The sequence below is a fragment of the Eumetopias jubatus genome, unplaced genomic scaffold (assembly GCF_037043125.1).
Source record: "Eumetopias jubatus isolate StellerSeaLion01/CBP00866 unplaced genomic scaffold, mEumJub1_p1.0 scaffold_15, whole genome shotgun sequence".
In the NCBI taxonomy this organism is placed as follows: domain Eukaryota; kingdom Metazoa; phylum Chordata; class Mammalia; order Carnivora; family Otariidae; genus Eumetopias; species Eumetopias jubatus.
The window spans coordinates 83,077,953-83,096,981 of NW_028274821.1; the positions used below are offsets into that span (position 1 = coordinate 83,077,953).

At 43.0% G+C, this 19,029-nt stretch overlaps 2 protein-coding genes across 2 annotated transcripts; both read left to right on the forward strand.

Moving 5' to 3' along the window:
• The first annotated feature begins 4,040 nt into the window (after nt 1–4,040).
• Nucleotides 4,041–9,365, forward strand: LOC148162452 (olfactory receptor 1G1-like). Its single transcript, XM_088018823.1, has 2 exons — nt 4,041–4,163; nt 8,427–9,365. The coding sequence occupies exons 1-2, from the start codon at nt 4,041–4,043 to the stop codon at nt 9,363–9,365; spliced, it is 1,062 nt and encodes a 353-aa protein (XP_087874949.1).
• A 4,159-nt stretch (nt 9,366–13,524) lies between these two features.
• On the forward strand, nt 13,525–18,847 carry LOC148162453 (olfactory receptor 1G1-like). Its single transcript, XM_088018824.1, has 2 exons — nt 13,525–13,647; nt 17,909–18,847. Exons 1-2 carry the CDS (start codon nt 13,525–13,527, stop codon nt 18,845–18,847), a joined length of 1,062 nt encoding a protein of 353 aa, XP_087874950.1.
• The last annotated feature ends 182 nt before the right edge of the window (nt 18,848–19,029 follow it).

Genomic DNA, 19,029 nt, shown 5'->3' on the forward strand with positions numbered 1-19,029 from the left:
CAATAAACAGAGAATGCCTGGCAGCACAGAAGTAGAGTAAGATCAATTGGCCAAGGATACAGCTCAACATGGAAGAAGAAGTGACCAGCAATGGCCAGCAATCCCTACAGGGTGACTTGATTAGTGGGTATAAGCGTCCAAGCAGATTCAAACCACAAAGTGGGAATCTCCAAAAGAACATCAGACAGAACTCGGGTTCTGGGATGAAGGCAGGTATCAGCTCAGTCTATGACTAACAGGTCCCCCTCACCTATAAGCAATGCTCACAAGAGATGGAAGGGTCAAGTGCTCCGAGTTTCAGGGACCATTTCCAAGCCCAGCTTTGGAAGCAATTCACTGAGAGGGGCTAACCTACACACAGAGAAGGCTGAACCAAGAAAACACATTCTTTGCTGGGACTGAGAGAACAAGAAGAATTCTAGGGGAAAAACTGGGCACAGAGAGTTCAGAGGACTGGCCCCAAAATACACTACAGGGATCAGATCTTAGATTGTGACAAAGAGTGATTATTAGTTATGGACAAGTCCTTGATTCTTTGGTTTTTAAACTCTGGGTTATTTCATTTGTCTCAACTGCAGAATAATACATGCTCATTATAGTAAATTTGTAAAACCTAGACAAATAGTAAAAAGGAAAACACGTACTATCCCTTCTTATAAAGAAAATTATTGATAATACTTTACAGTATTTCCCACTTAGCTTTTTCTAATGACTTTTTGTCTTATTATGTCAAGAAAATACTGCTGGTACAATTATATATACTTTTTTTGCTTAATCTTATAACATGAGTTGTCTCCATATTATTACCTCTTCCTGAACATTTGGCTCTCTGAGATTACGTCACAAAAAACTTCCATGATGTATATGGCGTTTCACCATGGTTGGATGATTAGGGGGTTCTGAAGCTTTCACTGTTACAAATAATGATGCAGTCAGAAAGGATGAACACCCAACTTTTACATCAGCATGGATGGGACTGGAGGAGATTACACGCAGTGAAAGAAGTCAAGCAGAGAAAGTCAATGATCATATGGTTTCACTTATTTGTGGAACATAAGGAATAGCAGGGAGGACATCAGGAGAAGGAAGGGGAAAGTGAAGGGGGGGAAATCAGAGGGGGAGACCAACCATGAGAGACGATGGACTCCGAGAAACAAACTGAGGGTTTCAGAGGGGAGGGGGGTGGGGGGATGGGTTAGCCCAGTGATGGGTATTAAGACGGGCACGTCACGTACTGCACGGCGCACTGGGTGTTATACAAAAACAGTGAACCGTGGATCACTACATCAAAAACTAATGATGTATTGTATGGTGACTAACACAATAAAGTAAAATTAAAAAAACGATGCAAATAAATTTGCAAATGCAAATGCAAAAAAAGAAATGATTTTCATATATTCATAGTCTGTTACATTTAATATTTTCAAAAGTAGAATATCGAAGTAGTACCTTTTTAGGGCCCTTTAACCATTCTGCCAAGATGCTCAAATGATTTAGAGTGCCCATTAGACTACATCCTCTCCATATTTTGATGTTCACATTTTCCCCTTAATTATAACTGATATGATAGCCAAAATGGTATCTCTTTGACTTAGTTTTAATTTCTTTGATTCTTGGTGAAGGAACTGTTTACCTGAGTCTGTTAACTATTTTTTTCATTTCATTCTTTTTTAAGTTTTTTCTTTTTTTGTTATTATAATTCCAGTGTAATTAACATACAGTGCTATATCATTTTTAAATTGAAGTGTGGTTGACAAATAGTATGTAGTATAATAATATTAGTTTCAGATGTATGGCATAGTAATTGGACAACCATATACACCACAAAATGCTCCCCACAATAAATTCATATTTGAGAGTTGGGAAACTCAGCTAGCAATAATCTTAGGAGGAAAAGAAATCATAATGGCTATTAGAAAATACTGTTATCTGAATGAAAACCAATTATGAAAAATTATTTACAAGAAATTCTTCACAGAAAAATTAGTTATAAGCAAATGTTAGAAAAGCAAAGGCTATAAAATACTAAGCCTAGAATCCATCCGAAAAAGAATATCAATCCAAGCAAGAAAACAGATGAGAACAAAATATGATAAAATAGAATAAAACATACAACAGAGAAGACCTACAAAGCTAAAAGATATTTTGAAAAGATAACTTACATTCCTCTGATGAAAATGGTTATATGGGGAAAAGACCAATCATCAATAAGAAGAAAGAAAAGAGTGACATTACCTCTGATATTCAAACAAAGAGGTTATTATGAACAATGTTATATACATTTTAAAATTTAGATTAAATAGACAAACTTCTAGGAAAACATAATTCATCAAAGCTAATATAGTAAGAAAAAGAAAACCTAAATAAATCTATAACCACTGGGAAAGCTTCATTAGCAGCCCTTCCTTAAAGAAATATTCAGGCCCAAATGGCTGCAAGAGTGACTTTCTATACACAATTCAAGAAGGAAAACTTTTCAGGCTTGCAAACCCTTTCAAAAAAAAATAGAGAATGAAGGAACACTCACCCAGTTCCCTTTATGAGATTAACACAAACTTCATACCAAAAGCTGACAAGAACATTGCAAACAATTACAATAAGAAGTTGATCTCCATGAAGATTAATACATCAAAGAAATTTATAAAATAAACGCACCAATTCAAAGTAAAATATTAGCAATACAATCACAACAATGCAGAAGAAAATAAGACGCATCATTTCCCAGTTGAGTTTTCCCAGGAAGGAAAGGTGGATTTCAAATTCAAAACTCAACCAAAGTAAGTCACCATATTTATACAGCAAAGGACAAAAATCATCTGATGCAAGAAAAACATCTCAACAGATGGAAGAAAAAACAGGTCATAAACTTCAACATCCACTCACTGGAAAGTCCTCTTGGCAAAATGGGGATGGAAGAAAACTTTCTTAATCTGAAAAAGTTGCCTTTTCTTTTAAACAGACAGCATATATAATACATAGGGTTATACATTTAAATCTCTGCTATCTAAACAGGGAACAAGACAGAATACCAGCTCTCACCACAGCTCTCCCACACTCTCCCTGAGGTGTCTTCAGGGCAGTCAGAGGAGAGAAAAGAAAGGAAGGATGTAAATTCTCTACAGGAAGAAAGGCTGCATTTTGTTTACAGATAACATTTCCATACAACTGCAATTCAAAAGAGTCTATGTAGGAACCATTGGAATAATTAGTCATCATCCTGCAAAAACAAATACAAAATAAACACACACACACCCACTTCCTTACATAAAAGAAAAATAATTCCAGGTGCACTGAAGAACTGATTGGGACAAGCAAAATTATAAAGTTTTTACAGAAGAATGCTGGAAAATATCTTCCTGAACTCACGAAAGAAAGGACCTCTTCAACCAGACACAAATAAAGCACTCGGAAAAAAAAAACTGATGTATTCAATCGGTTAAAATAAAAATACTGATGTCGCAAACAGCTCTATAAACAGTGAAATGACAAACTGGAGAGAGAGGAAATGTTTATCATGTACATAAATCCACAAAGAACTAGGATCTAGAATGAATAGTTCTACAGAGTTCTATAAATAAATCAGAATATTTAACTGATACAGATAACCAAATGGAAAAATGAAAAAAAAAAAATTGAAACAAGCAGTTTCAAAATAAGGAAATAAAAATACTAATGAGCGGCACCGGGGTGGCTCGCTCAAGCCTCCCACTCTTGATTTCCCCTCAAGTCAGGATCCCCGGCTGGTGAGAGCAAGCCCTGGGTCAGGCTCCATCCACAAGCCTGAGTCAGCTTCTCTCCTCCCTCTCCCCCTAGTCCTCCCTCTGCTCCCTTCTCTCTTGCTCTTTCACTCTCTCTCTCTTTCTCTCTCTCTCTAAATAAATAAATCTTTTCTTAAGTGCTAAGGAGTATTTATAAGGAACTCAGTCTCATAATTAATCACTGAAATATAAAAATCAAACCATCAGGAGAGGACCCCCAAACCACACACACAGCAACATGACCCCAGTAGAAAAGGCTGAAACCACCACAAGTCATCCAGGATGTGCAACGAGTACTCTCACACATTGCTGGTACAAGTGCAATTTGGGACAATCTCCTTGGAGGTCAGTTTCACAATGTGTACTAAACTGAAGGACATGGACATCTCTGAACCCAGCGTATGGGTATGTACACAAGAGAAAGGAATGCACGTGTGCACCAAGACTCAGGTGCCAGAATGATCACCCCAGTATTATTCCTAATAGCCAAAGAGCCAGCAATGCCTTCCACACTAGACTGCATGAGTAATATGTGGTGTTGTCCTACAATGAAGCAACTCACAGCAATGGTAATGGACACACTGCCACCATACACACCTATCTAGATGAAGCTCACATAAGTAAAAATAGCAAACAAAAGGAGCCAGAGAAAAGAATACACAGTGGATGAGCGCATTCACTTGAAGTTCAGAAACAGGCAAAGCTAAAAGAAACTGTTAAAAGAAGATAGGGATTATTTTACTTCCAGAAGGAGAGAAAAGTCATGATTAGCAGGACACGCAAAACAAGCTTCAGACGTGCTGGCCATGTTTGACTTCTAAATCTGGGAAGTCATACAGAGGTGATTGGTTTCTAATATTTCCTTGAGGGGGAGTGTTGTGTTTTGCACAGTTTTCTGTATGTCTTACCCTGCAAGGATTAATTTTTAAAAATACACACCGTGATTACTACTACATAGGCACCAGGATATCTATCTACATCTCTATCATACAAAAATCTCTCATGAGAGAAGGATTTTCTGTACGTTATCAGTGAACTCATTGAACAGCAAACCATGATCTGAATTTGCACAAGGGTATTGAGCAATGTGCCTTTGTAGGTACTCAGTGTGAATACACATTCCTTCTGTTGTAGAAATAGTGTGTGTTTGTGTCCTCAGGACCTTCCGAGAGAATCACAGACAACATACATACACAGTAATACCAAACCCAAAATGTCCGAAATCAGAACTTTGGGAGGCTATAGGGGTACATAAGGAGGGGTTGTGACCTGTATGAGACAATACTAAACATGAACACCCTTCAGTTACATGCATCCACCCACATGACTAAGTGTGAAAGAAAAATGCTGAACAATACAAGCAATTCACAGAAGAATAGAAAAAGCATAATTCCGTTCACATAAAGGACAAAAAACTCAGGCACATTCAGAGTAAACCATACAGTGTATCATCTATGCATGTGGGTTATCAAACTGAACACTGATACGGAGGGCAGGGAGCGAGCAAGGAAAGAGGCAGGCCACTCCCATTGGTAGGCAGCAGTGTTAATAAGCAAGGGAACTCACCCACAGGGCATGTCTTGTCTTGGGCACCCCAGGACAAGTAGAAAGGCACACCCGCCCATCAGAATCATAGAAGTTTAGATACAGAGAGGCCTCATAGGGGTTCAGTCACTTTGTCTTCCAGAGGGTCTCAAAGGCACATTGCTCAATCAGGGCTGCGTGCTTGAAAATGGCTCCCACTGTGGGAACAGTGGGCAGAGCTACATTCTGAGGACAGGGGACGGGGTGGGGAGCCTCCCATTGCCTGGGGCCAATTCATGAATCAACGGGTGGTCACATCTTCTCCAGGACCTCCCCAACCGTGCATATGTGGCAAAACTACAAAGAACAGCAAGAAATGATACACAATGTTCATAACAGTGATTTCCTCAAAAAGGGGGAGGAAAGGATATGATTGAAGACAGGTCCACACAGGGCTTCTACAGGATTCAACTATTTAAGCTGAGCGCTGGGAGAAGGGGCATTCATTGTATTATCATTCCTTCAACAGCAAATGTATGTTTTATAAACTTTTTTGTATGTAAGACACAATTACAACAAAAAATAAATTCAGAGATTGGGGCGCCTGGGTGGCATCTGCAGTGGGGGGTCCAACTGTTGGATTTGGTTCTGGTCCTGATCTCAGGGTTATGAGATCCAGAATGGGACTCAGTGCTTAGCATAGAGTTAGCTTGGGATTCTTTCTCCCTCTCCCTCTGTCCCTCCCACGCATGCTCTCTCCCACTAAAAATGAATAAATAAATCTTTAAAAAGAAATTCAGAGATTACACCCCGAGCGCTATACAGAGTCTACATTTGGTTCATATCTCTGGTCACTGGGGTCATAGAAAATAGGACTATTCCCTCTATTACATGACATTTGAATTGTTGGTCATATTCTTGATCTATAATTTTTTGAAGATTTTATTTATTCATTTATTTGAGAGAGACCACGAGTGGGTGGATGAGCAGAGGAAGAGGGTCAAGCAAACTTTGTGCCAAGCACAGACCCCAATAACGGGCCGATCCCAGAACCCCAAGATCATGACCTGGGCCAAAATCAAGAGTCAGACACTCACTCGGCCACCTGAGCCAGCCGGGCACCCCTGCTCCTGACCTGTTTTATCTTTGATTTTTTTTCCCTTTATTCTAGGATTGACTGTATTTCATCCATGGGGATTGGGCTCTAATTAGAAAGGGTGACTCTATGATAGAGACAGGCCCTGTTCAGGATCAGGCCAGGAAGATGCATCCAAGCAGCACCTCACCCTGGGGAAAACCAGGAGTCCCCGCATGGATCCAGCCCTGGTCATCTGAATGGTATTATCACTGACACTTCTGGGACTCAGGGGCCCTGATGCAGAGGGGCCAGCTGGGAGGTTGGACAATTGCCCCATCTGGGCTCTAACTAGGAGATTTGGGAACAGGTCCCAGGAGACACTGCCTGTGAAAAGTCAGCAGCGCCTGTGCCTGAGATATCACCAAAGACCTGAGTCTTTAGTCTGTGCTGCTCCTACAGACAGACAGGGAAGGGCTCTGTGACTCTAGCCATGTCTTCTCTAGCAAACCCAATCTCCTTCCTGGAAGTGTCAGAGACTGAGGCTGGCCAACTTGTCCAGGTAAGAACTGAGGCATATGGATGGGGAGAGAGCAGTCTACCTTAACCCCTTATAAGAATACTTGCGTGCACTTGCGCGCGCGCGCGCGCGCACACACACACACACACACACACACACACACACACACACACACACACACACAAAGCAACTGACCTTTTCCTTTTGCTTTTTCCCTTTCTATCCTACATCCCCATCTGCCAATCAATTTCTGGCTCTTCAGATCACTAGGAGGGCCACCTACCTCTGGGGTTCTTCATGTGCCTGACAGTCTAAGCTGAAGGCGTTGAAGAGAATGGGCTTCAGACCCCCCTTCCCCCAGCCCCACCTGTGTCCTGACTAAGCACACCTCCCTCTCAGTTCACTCAGGCAGGTGTGGTTCCAGAATCTCTCTCAGCGACCACACCAAGTCAGTACTAGTAACTGACTCCTCTACATCCAGTTAGAGTTTACCAAACTTGTCCATACCCTCCCTTCTTCTAAAAACTTGAGCCAGCAAATAACTATTCCAGATAGACTCACGGATTCCCATTCTTCCATTAATAACCGGGGGCTGGGGGGCCCTGATGATTCTGTGATTTGACCAAGTTTATGCCAAAACACCAAAGGCTCTGACATTGACAGCTCTGAGTAGAGACATAACCCTGCAGAGACGGTGCTGCTGACAGCGAAGATGGTGGTGGTGGCTTCTGTTGTTCACACCTCACAACTGACAAGCCCAACCTGCAGGCACAGACTGGAATACCACAACCACCAAGCACCATCACTTGATTAAAAACAGCAAGAACATGGGGAGCCTGGGGGGCTCAGTCGTTAAGTGTCTGCCTTCGGCTCAGGTCATGATCCCAGGGTCCTGGGATCGAGTCCTGCATCGGGCTCCCTGCTCCACGGGAGGCCTGCTTCTCCCTCTCCCACTCCCCCTGCTTGTGTTCCCTCTCTCACGGTCTCTCTCTGTGAAATAAATAAAATGAAAAAAAAATGGCAATAACAATACTAGACCGGATTTATTGAGCACTTACTGGGTGCCAGCCTTGGTCTAAATATTATACAGTCATTTTTTAACCCAATGTAATCTTCATAACCACTGGATTCAGTAAACTCAGATAGTATTCCATTTGAAAAGACGTTGACGCTAAAGCCAAAAAATGTTCAGCAACTTTCCAAATTCACATCAAGATTAAGAGTGGGAATGCTTGGAGGCTCAGTCTTTAGAAGAGAACTAAATTTGAAGAAGTCCTTTCAGGTGAATCCCAGTTCAGTGTCACTCAGACAATCCATGCCAAAACCTTGCTCCATGACAGGAGTCTAGAACCCAAACTACAGCTCACCCTGACGCCTCATTATCACAGTCCACAGCCCTCCTGTTTACAAACCCACATTTTCAACTGCTAGTGAATCTCAGTGACTTTTTCAAGGAATAGAGAAAAACAGACCAAAGCCCTTGCAGTCTCTACTATTCAGAGCCTACCTTTACTTAAGCAAAATTCTCCTCCAATTTCTCTACTTTAAGACAATCAGAAACCACACCAGCAGCGCTGACTTCCTGCTCCTGGGCTTCTCTGAACACCCAGAGCAGCCGCCCCTCCTGTTTGGGCTCTTCCTGGGCATGTACCTGGTGACCGTGTTGGGGAACCTGCTCATCATCCTGGCCATAGTTGCTGACCAGCACCTCCACACCCCCATGTACTTCTTCCTGGCCAACCTGTCCCTCATCGATACCTGCTTCTCCTGCACCATTGTCCCCAAGGTGCTGGTGAACATCCTCACACAACACCACACCATCTCTCACACTGGGTGCCTCGTGCAGATGTACTTCTTCATGGCACTGGCCCTGCTGGACGACTTCCTGCTGGCCGTGATGGCATACGACCGCTACGTGGCCATCTGTCTTCCTCTCCACTACACCACGATCATGTGTCCCCAGCGCTGCCTGCTGCTGGTCGCCGCGTCCTGGCTCTGCGCCCACCTCCTGGCCTTCTCCCTCACCCTCCTCATGTCTCAGTTCTCCTTCTGTGCCTCCCATTCCATCCCACACTTTTTCTGTGACCTTCTCCCTCTCCTCAAACTTGCCTGCTCAGACACCCAGATCTTTCAGGTCACGGTGTTTGCTGAAGCAGCCCTCTCGGGTGTGGTCCCTCTCGCCTGTGTCCTGGTCTCTTATGCCCACATCATGCACACCATCCTCAAGGTCCCCTCGGCTGGGGGGAAACACAAAGTCTTCTCGACCTGTGGCTCTCACCTGACAGTGGTCACTCTCTTCTATGGAACTGTCTTTCTGGTGTATTTCCAGCCCTCATCCTCCTACTCAGCAGACACTGGAATGGTGGCATCTGTGGTATACACGATGGTCACCCCCATGCTGAACCCCTTCATCTACAGCCTGAGGAACAGGGACATAAAGGGGGCTCTGTGGAGGCTCTCAGGCTGGAGAAGATGCTCTATTCTGTAAAGGGTCCTGCCCCAGACTGGAAGCTCAGGCTCTCTGAAATGCCTTCTCCCTGCACTCTCCACTGCAATTTTGAAAACTCAAGCTCAAGGTAGGATGGATGCTTGGCGTCACGAGCAGGTTCAATAAACAGAGAATGCCTGGCAGCACAGAAGTAGAGTAAGATCAATTGGCCAAGGATACAGCTCAACATGGAAGAAGAAGTGACCAGCAATGGCCAGCAATCCCTACAGGGTGACTTGATTAGTGGGTATAAGCGTCCAAGCAGATTCAAACCACAAAGTGGGAATCTCCAAAAGAACATCAGACAGAACTCGGGTTCTGGGATGAAGGCAGGTATCAGCTCAGTCTATGACTAACAGGTCCCCCTCACCTATAAGCAATGCTCACAAGAGATGGAAGGGTCAAGTGCTCCGAGTTTCAGGGACCATTTCCAAGCCCAGCTTTGGAAGCAATTCACTGAGAGGGGCTAACCTACACACAGAGAAGGCTGAACCAAGAAAACACATTCTTTGCTGGGACTGAGAGAACAAGAAGAATTCTAGGGGAAAAACTGGGCACAGAGAGTTCAGAGGACTGGCCCCAAAATACACTACAGGGATCAGATCTTAGATTGTGACAAAGAGTGATTATTAGTTATGGACAAGTCCTTGATTCTTTGGTTTTTAAACTCTGGGTTATTTCATTTGTCTCAACTGCAGAATAATACATGCTCATTATAGTAAATTTGTAAAACCTAGACAAATAGTAAAAAGGAAAACACGTACTATCCCTTCTTATAAAGAAAATTATTGATAATACTTTACAGTATTTCCCACTTAGCTTTTTCTAATGACTTTTTGTCTTATTATGTCAAGAAAATACTGCTGGTACAATTATATATACTTTTTTTGCTTAATCTTATAACATGAGTTGTCTCCATATTATTACCTCTTCCTGAACATTTGGCTCTCTGAGATTACGTCACAAAAAACTTCCATGATGTATATGGCGTTTCACCATGGTTGGATGATTAGGGGGTTCTGAAGCTTTCACTGTTACAAATAATGATGCAGTCAGAAAGGATGAACACCCAACTTTTACATCAGCATGGATGGGACTGGAGGAGATTACACGCAGTGAAAGAAGTCAAGCAGAGAAAGTCAATGATCATATGGTTTCACTTATTTGTGGAACATAAGGAATAGCAGGGAGGACATCAGGAGAAGGAAGGGGAAAGTGAAGGGGGGGAAATCAGAGGGGGAGACCAACCATGAGAGACGATGGACTCCGAGAAACAAACTGAGGGTTTCAGAGGGGAGGGGGGTGGGGGGATGGGTTAGCCCAGTGATGGGTATTAAGACGGGCACGTCACGTACTGCACGGCGCACTGGGTGTTATACAAAAACAGTGAACCGTGGATCACTACATCAAAAACTAATGATGTATTGTATGGTGACTAACACAATAAAGTAAAATTAAAAAAACGATGCAAATAAATTTGCAAATGCAAATGCAAAAAAAGAAATGATTTTCATATATTCATAGTCTGTTACATTTAATATTTTCAAAAGTAGAATATCGAAGTAGTACCTTTTTAGGGCCCTTTAACCATTCTGCCAAGATGCTCAAATGATTTAGAGTGCCCATTAGACTACATCCTCTCCATATTTTGATGTTCACATTTTCCCCTTAATTATAACTGATATGATAGCCAAAATGGTATCTCTTTGACTTAGTTTTAATTTCTTTGATTCTTGGTGAAGGAACTGTTTACCTGAGTCTGTTAACTATTTTTTTCATTTCATTCTTTTTTAAGTTTTTTCTTTTTTTGTTATTATAATTCCAGTGTAATTAACATACAGTGCTATATCATTTTTAAATTGAAGTGTGGTTGACAAATAGTATGTAGTATAATAATATTAGTTTCAGATGTATGGCATAGTAATTGGACAACCATATACACCACAAAATGCTCCCCACAATAAATTCATATTTGAGAGTTGGGAAACTCAGCTAGCAATAATCTTAGGAGGAAAAGAAATCATAATGGCTATTAGAAAATACTGTTATCTGAATGAAAACCAATTATGAAAAATTATTTACAAGAAATTCTTCACAGAAAAATTAGTTATAAGCAAATGTTAGAAAAGCAAAGGCTATAAAATACTAAGCCTAGAATCCATCCGAAAAAGAATATCAATCCAAGCAAGAAAACAGATGAGAACAAAATATGATAAAATAGAATAAAACATACAACAGAGAAGACCTACAAAGCTAAAAGATATTTTGAAAAGATAACTTACATTCCTCTGATGAAAATGGTTATATGGGGAAAAGACCAATCATCAATAAGAAGAAAGAAAAGAGTGACATTACCTCTGATATTCAAACAAAGAGGTTATTATGAACAATGTTATATACATTTTAAAATTTAGATTAAATAGACAAACTTCTAGGAAAACATAATTCATCAAAGCTAATATAGTAAGAAAAAGAAAACCTAAATAAATCTATAACCACTGGGAAAGCTTCATTAGCAGCCCTTCCTTAAAGAAATATTCAGGCCCAAATGGCTGCAAGAGTGACTTTCTATACACAATTCAAGAAGGAAAACTTTTCAGGCTTGCAAACCCTTTCAAAAAAAAATAGAGAATGAAGGAACACTCACCCAATTCCCTTTATGAGATTAACACAAACTTCATACCAAAAGCTGACAAGAACATTGCAAACAATTACAATAAGAAGTTGATCTCCATGAAGATTAATACATCAAAGAAATTTATAAAATAAACGCACCAATTCAAAGTAAAATATTAGCAATACAATCACAACAATGCAGAAGAAAATAAGACGCATCATTTCCCAGTTGAGTTTTCCCAGGAAGGAAAGGTGGATTTCAAATTCAAAACTCAACCAAAGTAAGTCACCATATTTATACAGCAAAGGACAAAAATCATCTGATGCAAGAAAAACATCTCAACAGATGGAAGAAAAAACAGGTCATAAACTTCAACATCCACTCACTGGAAAGTCCTCTTGGCAAAATGGGGATGGAAGAAAACTTTCTTAATCTGAAAAAGTTGCCTTTTCTTTTAAACAGACAGCATATATAATACATAGGGTTATACATTTAAATCTCTGCTATCTAAACAGGGAACAAGACAGAATACCAGCTCTCACCACAGCTCTCCCACACTCTCCCTGAGGTGTCTTCAGGGCAGTCAGAGGAGAGAAAAGAAAGGAAGGATGTAAATTCTCTACAGGAAGAAAGGCTGCATTTTGTTTACAGATAACATTTCCATACAACTGCAATTCAAAAGAGTCTATGTAGGAACCATTGGAATAATTAGTCATCATCCTGCAAAAACAAATACAAAATAAACACACACACACCCACTTCCTTACATAAAAGAAAAATAATTCCAGGTGCACTGAAGAACTGATTGGGACAAGCAAAATTATAAAGTTTTTACAGAAGAATGCTGGAAAATATCTTCCTGAACTCACGAAAGAAAGGACCTCTTCAACCAGACACAAATAAAGCACTCGGAAAAAAAAAACTGATGTATTCAATCGGTTAAAATAAAAATACTGATGTCGCAAACAGCTCTATAAACAGTGAAATGACAAACTGGAGAGAGAGGAAATGTTTATCATGTACATAAATCCACAAAGAACTAGGATCTAGAATGAATAGTTCTACAGAGTTCTATAAATAAATCAGAATATTTAACTGATACAGATAACCAAATGGAAAAATGAAAAAAAAAAATTGAAACAAGCAGTTTCAAAATAAGGAAATAAAAATACTAATGAGCGGCACCGGGGTGGCTCGCTCAAGCCTCCCACTCTTGATTTCCCCTCAAGTCAGGATCCCCGGCTGGTGAGAGCAAGCCCTGGGTCAGGCTCCATCCACAAGCCTGAGTCAGCTTCTCTCCTCCCTCTCCCCCTAGTCCTCCCTCTGCTCCCTTCTCTCTTGCTCTTTCACTCTCTCTCTCTTTCTCTCTCTCTCTAAATAAATAAATCTTTTCTTAAGTGCTAAGGAGTATTTATAAGGAACTCAGTCTCATAATTAATCACTGAAATATAAAAATCAAACCATCAGGAGAGGACCCCCAAACCACACACACAGCAACATGACCCCAGTAGAAAAGGCTGAAACCACCACGAGTCATCCAGGATGTGCAACGAGTACTCTCACACATTGCTGGTACAAGTGCAATTTGGGACAATCTCCTTGGAGGTCAGTTTCACAATGTGTACTAAACTGAAGGACATGGACATCTCTGAACCCAGCGTATGGGTATGTACACAAGAGAAAGGAATGCACGTGTGCACCAAGACTCAGGTGCCAGAATGATCACCCCAGTATTATTCCTAATAGCCAAAGAGCCAGCAATGCCTTCCACACTAGACTGCATGAGTAATATGTGGTGTTGTCCTACAATGAAGCAACTCACAGCAATGGTAATGGACACACTGCCACCATACACACCTATCTAGATGAAGCTCGCATAAGTAAAAATAGCAAACAAAAGGAGCCAGAGAAAAGAATACACAGTGGATGAGCGCATTCACTTGAAGTTCAGAAACAGGCAAAGCTAAAAGAAACTGTTAAAAGAAGATAGGGATTATTTTACTTCCAGAAGGAGAGAAAAGTCATGATTAGCAGGACACGCAAAACAAGCTTCAGACGTGCTGGCCATGTTTGACTTCTAAATCTGGGAAGTCATACAGAGGTGATTGGTTTCTAATATTTCCTTGAGGGGGAGTGTTGTGTTTTGCACAGTTTTCTGTATGTCTTACCCTGCAAGGATTAATTTTTAAAAATACACACCGTGATTACTACTACATAGGCACCAGGATATCTATCTACATCTCTATCATACAAAAATCTCTCATGAGAGAAGGATTTTCTGTACGTTATCAGTGAACTCATTGAACAGCAAACCATGATCTGAATTTGCACAAGGGTATTGAGCAATGTGCCTTTGTAGGTACTCAGTGTGAATACACATTCCTTCTGTTGTAGAAATAGTGTGTGTTTGTGTCCTCAGGACCTTCCGAGAGAATCACAGACAACATACATACACAGTAATACCAAACCCAAAATGTCCGAAATCAGAACTTTGGGAGGCTATAGGGGTACATAAGGAGGGGTTGTGACCTGTATGAGACAATACTAAACATGAACACCCTTCAGTTACATGCATCCACCCACATGACTAAGTGTGAAAGAAAAATGCTGAACAATACAAGCAATTCACAGAAGAATAGAAAAAGCATAATTCCGTTCACATAAAGGACAAAAAACTCAGGCACATTCAGAGTAAACCATACAGTGTATCATCTATGCATGTGGGTTATCAAACTGAACACTGATACGGAGGGCAGGGAGCGAGCAAGGAAAGAGGCAGGCCACTCCCATTGGTAGGCAGCAGTGTTAATAAGCAAGGGAACTCACCCACAGGGCATGTCTTGTCTTGGGCACCCCAGGACAAGTAGAAAGGCACACCCGCCCATCAGAATCATAGAAGTTTAGATACAGAGAGGCCTCATAGGGGTTCAGTCACTTTGTCTTCCAGAGGGTCTCAAAGGCACATTGCTCAATCAGGGCTGCGTGCTTGAAAATGGCTCCCACTGTGGGAACAGTGGGCAGAGCTACATTCTGAGGACAGGGGACGGGGTGGGGAGCCTCCCATTGCCTGGGGCCAATTCATGAATCAACGGGTGGTCACATCTTCTCCAGGACCTCCCCAACCGTGCATATGTGGCAAAACTACAAAGAACAGCAAGAAATGATACACAATGTTCATAACAGTGATTTCCTCAAAAAGGGGGAGGAAAGGATATGATTGAAGACAGGTCCACACAGGGCTTCTACAGGATTCAACTATTTAAGCTGAGCGCTGGGAGAAGGGGCATTCATTGTATTATCATTCCTTCAACAGCAAATGTATGTTTTATAAACTTTTTTGTATGTAAGACACAATTACAACAAAAAATAAATTCAGAGATTGGGGCGCCTGGGTGGCATCTGCAGTGGGGGGTCCAACTGTTGGATTTGGTTCTGGTCCTGATCTCAGGGTTATGAGATCCAGAATGGGACTCAGTGCTTAGCATAGAGTTAGCTTGGGATTCTTTCTCCCTCTCCCTCTGTCCCTCCCACGCATGCTCTCTCCCACTAAAAATGAATAAATAAATCTTTAAAAAGAAATTCAGAGATTACACCCCGAGCGCTATACAGAGTCTACATTTGGTTCATATCTCTGGTCACTGGGGTCATAGAAAATAGGACTATTCCCTCTATTACATGACATTTGAATTGTTGGTCATATTCTTGATCTATAATTTTTTGAAGATTTTATTTATTCATTTATTTGAGAGAGACCACGAGTGGGTGGATGAGCAGAGGAAGAGGGTCAAGCAAACTTTGTGCCAAGCACAGACCCCAATAACGGGCCGATCCCAGAACCCCAAGATCATGACCTGGGCCAAAATCAAGAGTCAGACACTCACTCGGCCACCTGAGCCAGCCGGGCACCCCTGCTCCTGACCTGTTTTATCTTTGATTTTTTTTCCCTTTATTCTAGGATTGACTGTATTTCATCCATGGGGATTGGGCTCTAATTAGAAAGGGTGACTCTATGATAGAGACAGGCCCTGTTCAGGATCAGGCCAGGAAGATGCATCCAAGCAGCACCTCACCCTGGGGAAAACCAGGAGTCCCCGCATGGATCCAGCCCTGGTCATCTGAATGGTATTATCACTGACACTTCTGGGACTCAGGGGCCCTGATGCAGAGGGGCCAGCTGGGAGGTTGGACAATTGCCCCATCTGGGCTCTAACTAGGAGATTTGGGAACAGGTCCCAGGAGACACTGCCTGTGAAAAGTCAGCAGCGCCTGTGCCTGAGATATCACCAAAGACCTGAGTCTTTAGTCTGTGCTGCTCCTACAGACAGACAGGGAAGGGCTCTGTGACTCTAGCCATGTCTTCTCTAGCAAACCCAATCTCCTTCCTGGAAGTGTCAGAGACTGAGGCTGGCCAACTTGTCCAGGTAAGAACTGAGGCATATGGATGGGGAGAGAGCAGTCTACCTTAACCCCTTATAAGAATACTTGCGTGCACTTGCGCGCGCGCGCGCGCGCACACACACACACACACACACACACACACACACACACACACACACACACAAAGCAACTGACCTTTTCCTTTTGCTTTTTCCCTTTCTATCCTACATCCCCATCTGCCAATCAATTTCTGGCTCTTCAGATCACTAGGAGGGCCACCTACCTCTGGGGTTCTTCATGTGCCTGACAGTCTAAGCTGAAGGCGTTGAAGAGAATGGGCTTCAGACCCCCCTTCCCCCAGCCCCACCTGTGTCCTGACTAAGCACACCTCCCTCTCAGTTCACTCAGGCAGGTGTGGTTCCAGAATCTCTCTCAGCGACCACACCAAGTCAGTACTAGTAACTGACTCCTCTACATCCAGTTAGAGTTTACCAAACTTGTCCATACCCTCCCTTCTTCTAAAAACTTGAGCCAGCAAATAACTATTCCAGATAGACTCACGGATTCCCATTCTTCCATTAATAACCGGGGGCTGGGGGGCCCTGATGATTCTGTGATTTGACCAAGTTTATGCCAAAACACCAAAGGCTCTGACATTGACAGCTCTGAGTAGAGACATAACCCTGCAGAGACGGTGCTGCTGACAGCGAAGATGGTGGTGGTGGCTTCTGTTGTTCACACCTCACAACTGACAAGCCCAACCTGCAGGCACAGACTGGAATACCACAACCACCAAGCACCATCACTTGATTAAAAACAGCAAGAACATGGGGAGCCTGGGGGGCTCAGTCGTTAAGTGTCTGCCTTCGGCTCAGGTCATGATCCCAGGGTCCTGGGATCGAGTCCTGCATCGGGCTCCCTGCTCCACGGGAGGCCTGCTTCTCCCTCTCCCACTCCCCCTGCTTGTGTTCCCTCTCTCACGGTCTCTCTCTGTGAAATAAATAAAATGAAAAAAAAATGGCAATAACAATACTAGACCGGATTTATTGAGCACTTACTGGGTGCCAGCCTTGGTCTAAATATTATACAGTCATTTTTTAACCCAATGTAATCTTCATAACCACTGGATTCAGTAAACTCAGATAGTATTCCATTTGAAAAGACGTTGACGCTAAAGCCAAAAAATGTTCAGCAACTTTCCAAATTCACATCAAGATTAAGAGTGGGAATGCTTGGAGGCTCAGTCTTTAGAAGAGAACTAAATTTGAAGAAGTCCTTTCAGGTGAATCCCAGTTCAGTGTCACTCAGACAATCCATGCCAAAACCTTGCTCCATGACAGGAGTCTAGAACCCAAACTACAGCTCACCCTGACGCCTCATTATCACAGTCCACAGCCCTCCTGTTTACAAACCCACATTTTCAACTGCTAGTGAATCTCAGTGACTTTTTCAAGGAATAGAGAAAAACAGACCAAAGCCCTTGCAGTCTCTACTATTCAGAGCCTACCTTTACTTAAGCAAAATTCTCCTCCAATTTCTCTACTTTAAGACAATCAGAAACCACACCAGCAGCGCTGACTTCCTGCTCCTGGGCTTCTCTGAACACCCAGAGCAGCCGCCCCTCCTGTTTGGGCTCTTCCTGGGCATGTACCTGGTGACCGTGTTGGGGAACCTGCTCATCATCCTGGCCATAGTTGCTGACCAGCACCTCCACACCCCCATGTACTTCTTCCTGGCCAACCTGTCCCTCATCGATACCTGCTTCTCCTGCACCATTGTCCCCAAGGTGCTGGTGAACATCCTCACACAACACCACACCATCTCTCACACTGGGTGCCTCGTGCAGATGTACTTCTTCATGGCACTGGCCCTGCTGGACGACTTCCTGCTGGCCGTGATGGCATACGACCGCTACGTGGCCATCTGTCTTCCTCTCCACTACACCACGATCATGTGTCCCCAGCGCTGCCTGCTGCTGGTCGCCGCGTCCTGGCTCTGCGCCCACCTCCTGGCCTTCTCCCTCACCCTCCTCATGTCTCAGTTCTCCTTCTGTGCCTCCCATTCCATCCCACACTTTTTCTGTGACCTTCTCCCTCTCCTCAAACTTGCCTGCTCAGACACCCAGATCTTTCAGGTCACGGTGTTTGCTGAAGCAGCCCTCTCGGGTGTGGTCCCTCTCGCCTGTGTCCTGGTCTCTTATGCCCACATCATGCACACCATCCTCAAGGTCCCCTCGGCTGGGGGGAAACACAAAGTCTTCTCGACCTGTGGCTCTCACCTGACAGTGGTCACTCTCTTCTATGGAACTGTCTTTCTGGTGTATTTCCAGCCCTCATCCTCCTACTCAGCAGACACTGGAATGGTGGCATCTGTGGTATACACGATGGTCACCCCCATGCTGAACCCCTTCATCTACAGCCTGAGGAACAGGGACATAAAGGGGGCTCTGTGGAGGCTCTCAGGCTGGAGAAGATGCTCTATTCTGTAAAGGGTCCTGCCCCAGACTGGAAGCTCAGGCTCTCTGAAATGCCTTCTCCCTGCACTCTCCACTGCAATTTTGAAAACTCAAGCTCAAGGTAGGATGGATGCTCGGCGTCACGAGCAGGTTCAATAAACAGAGAATGCCTGGCAGCACAGAAGTAGAGTAAGATCAATTGGCCAAGGATACAG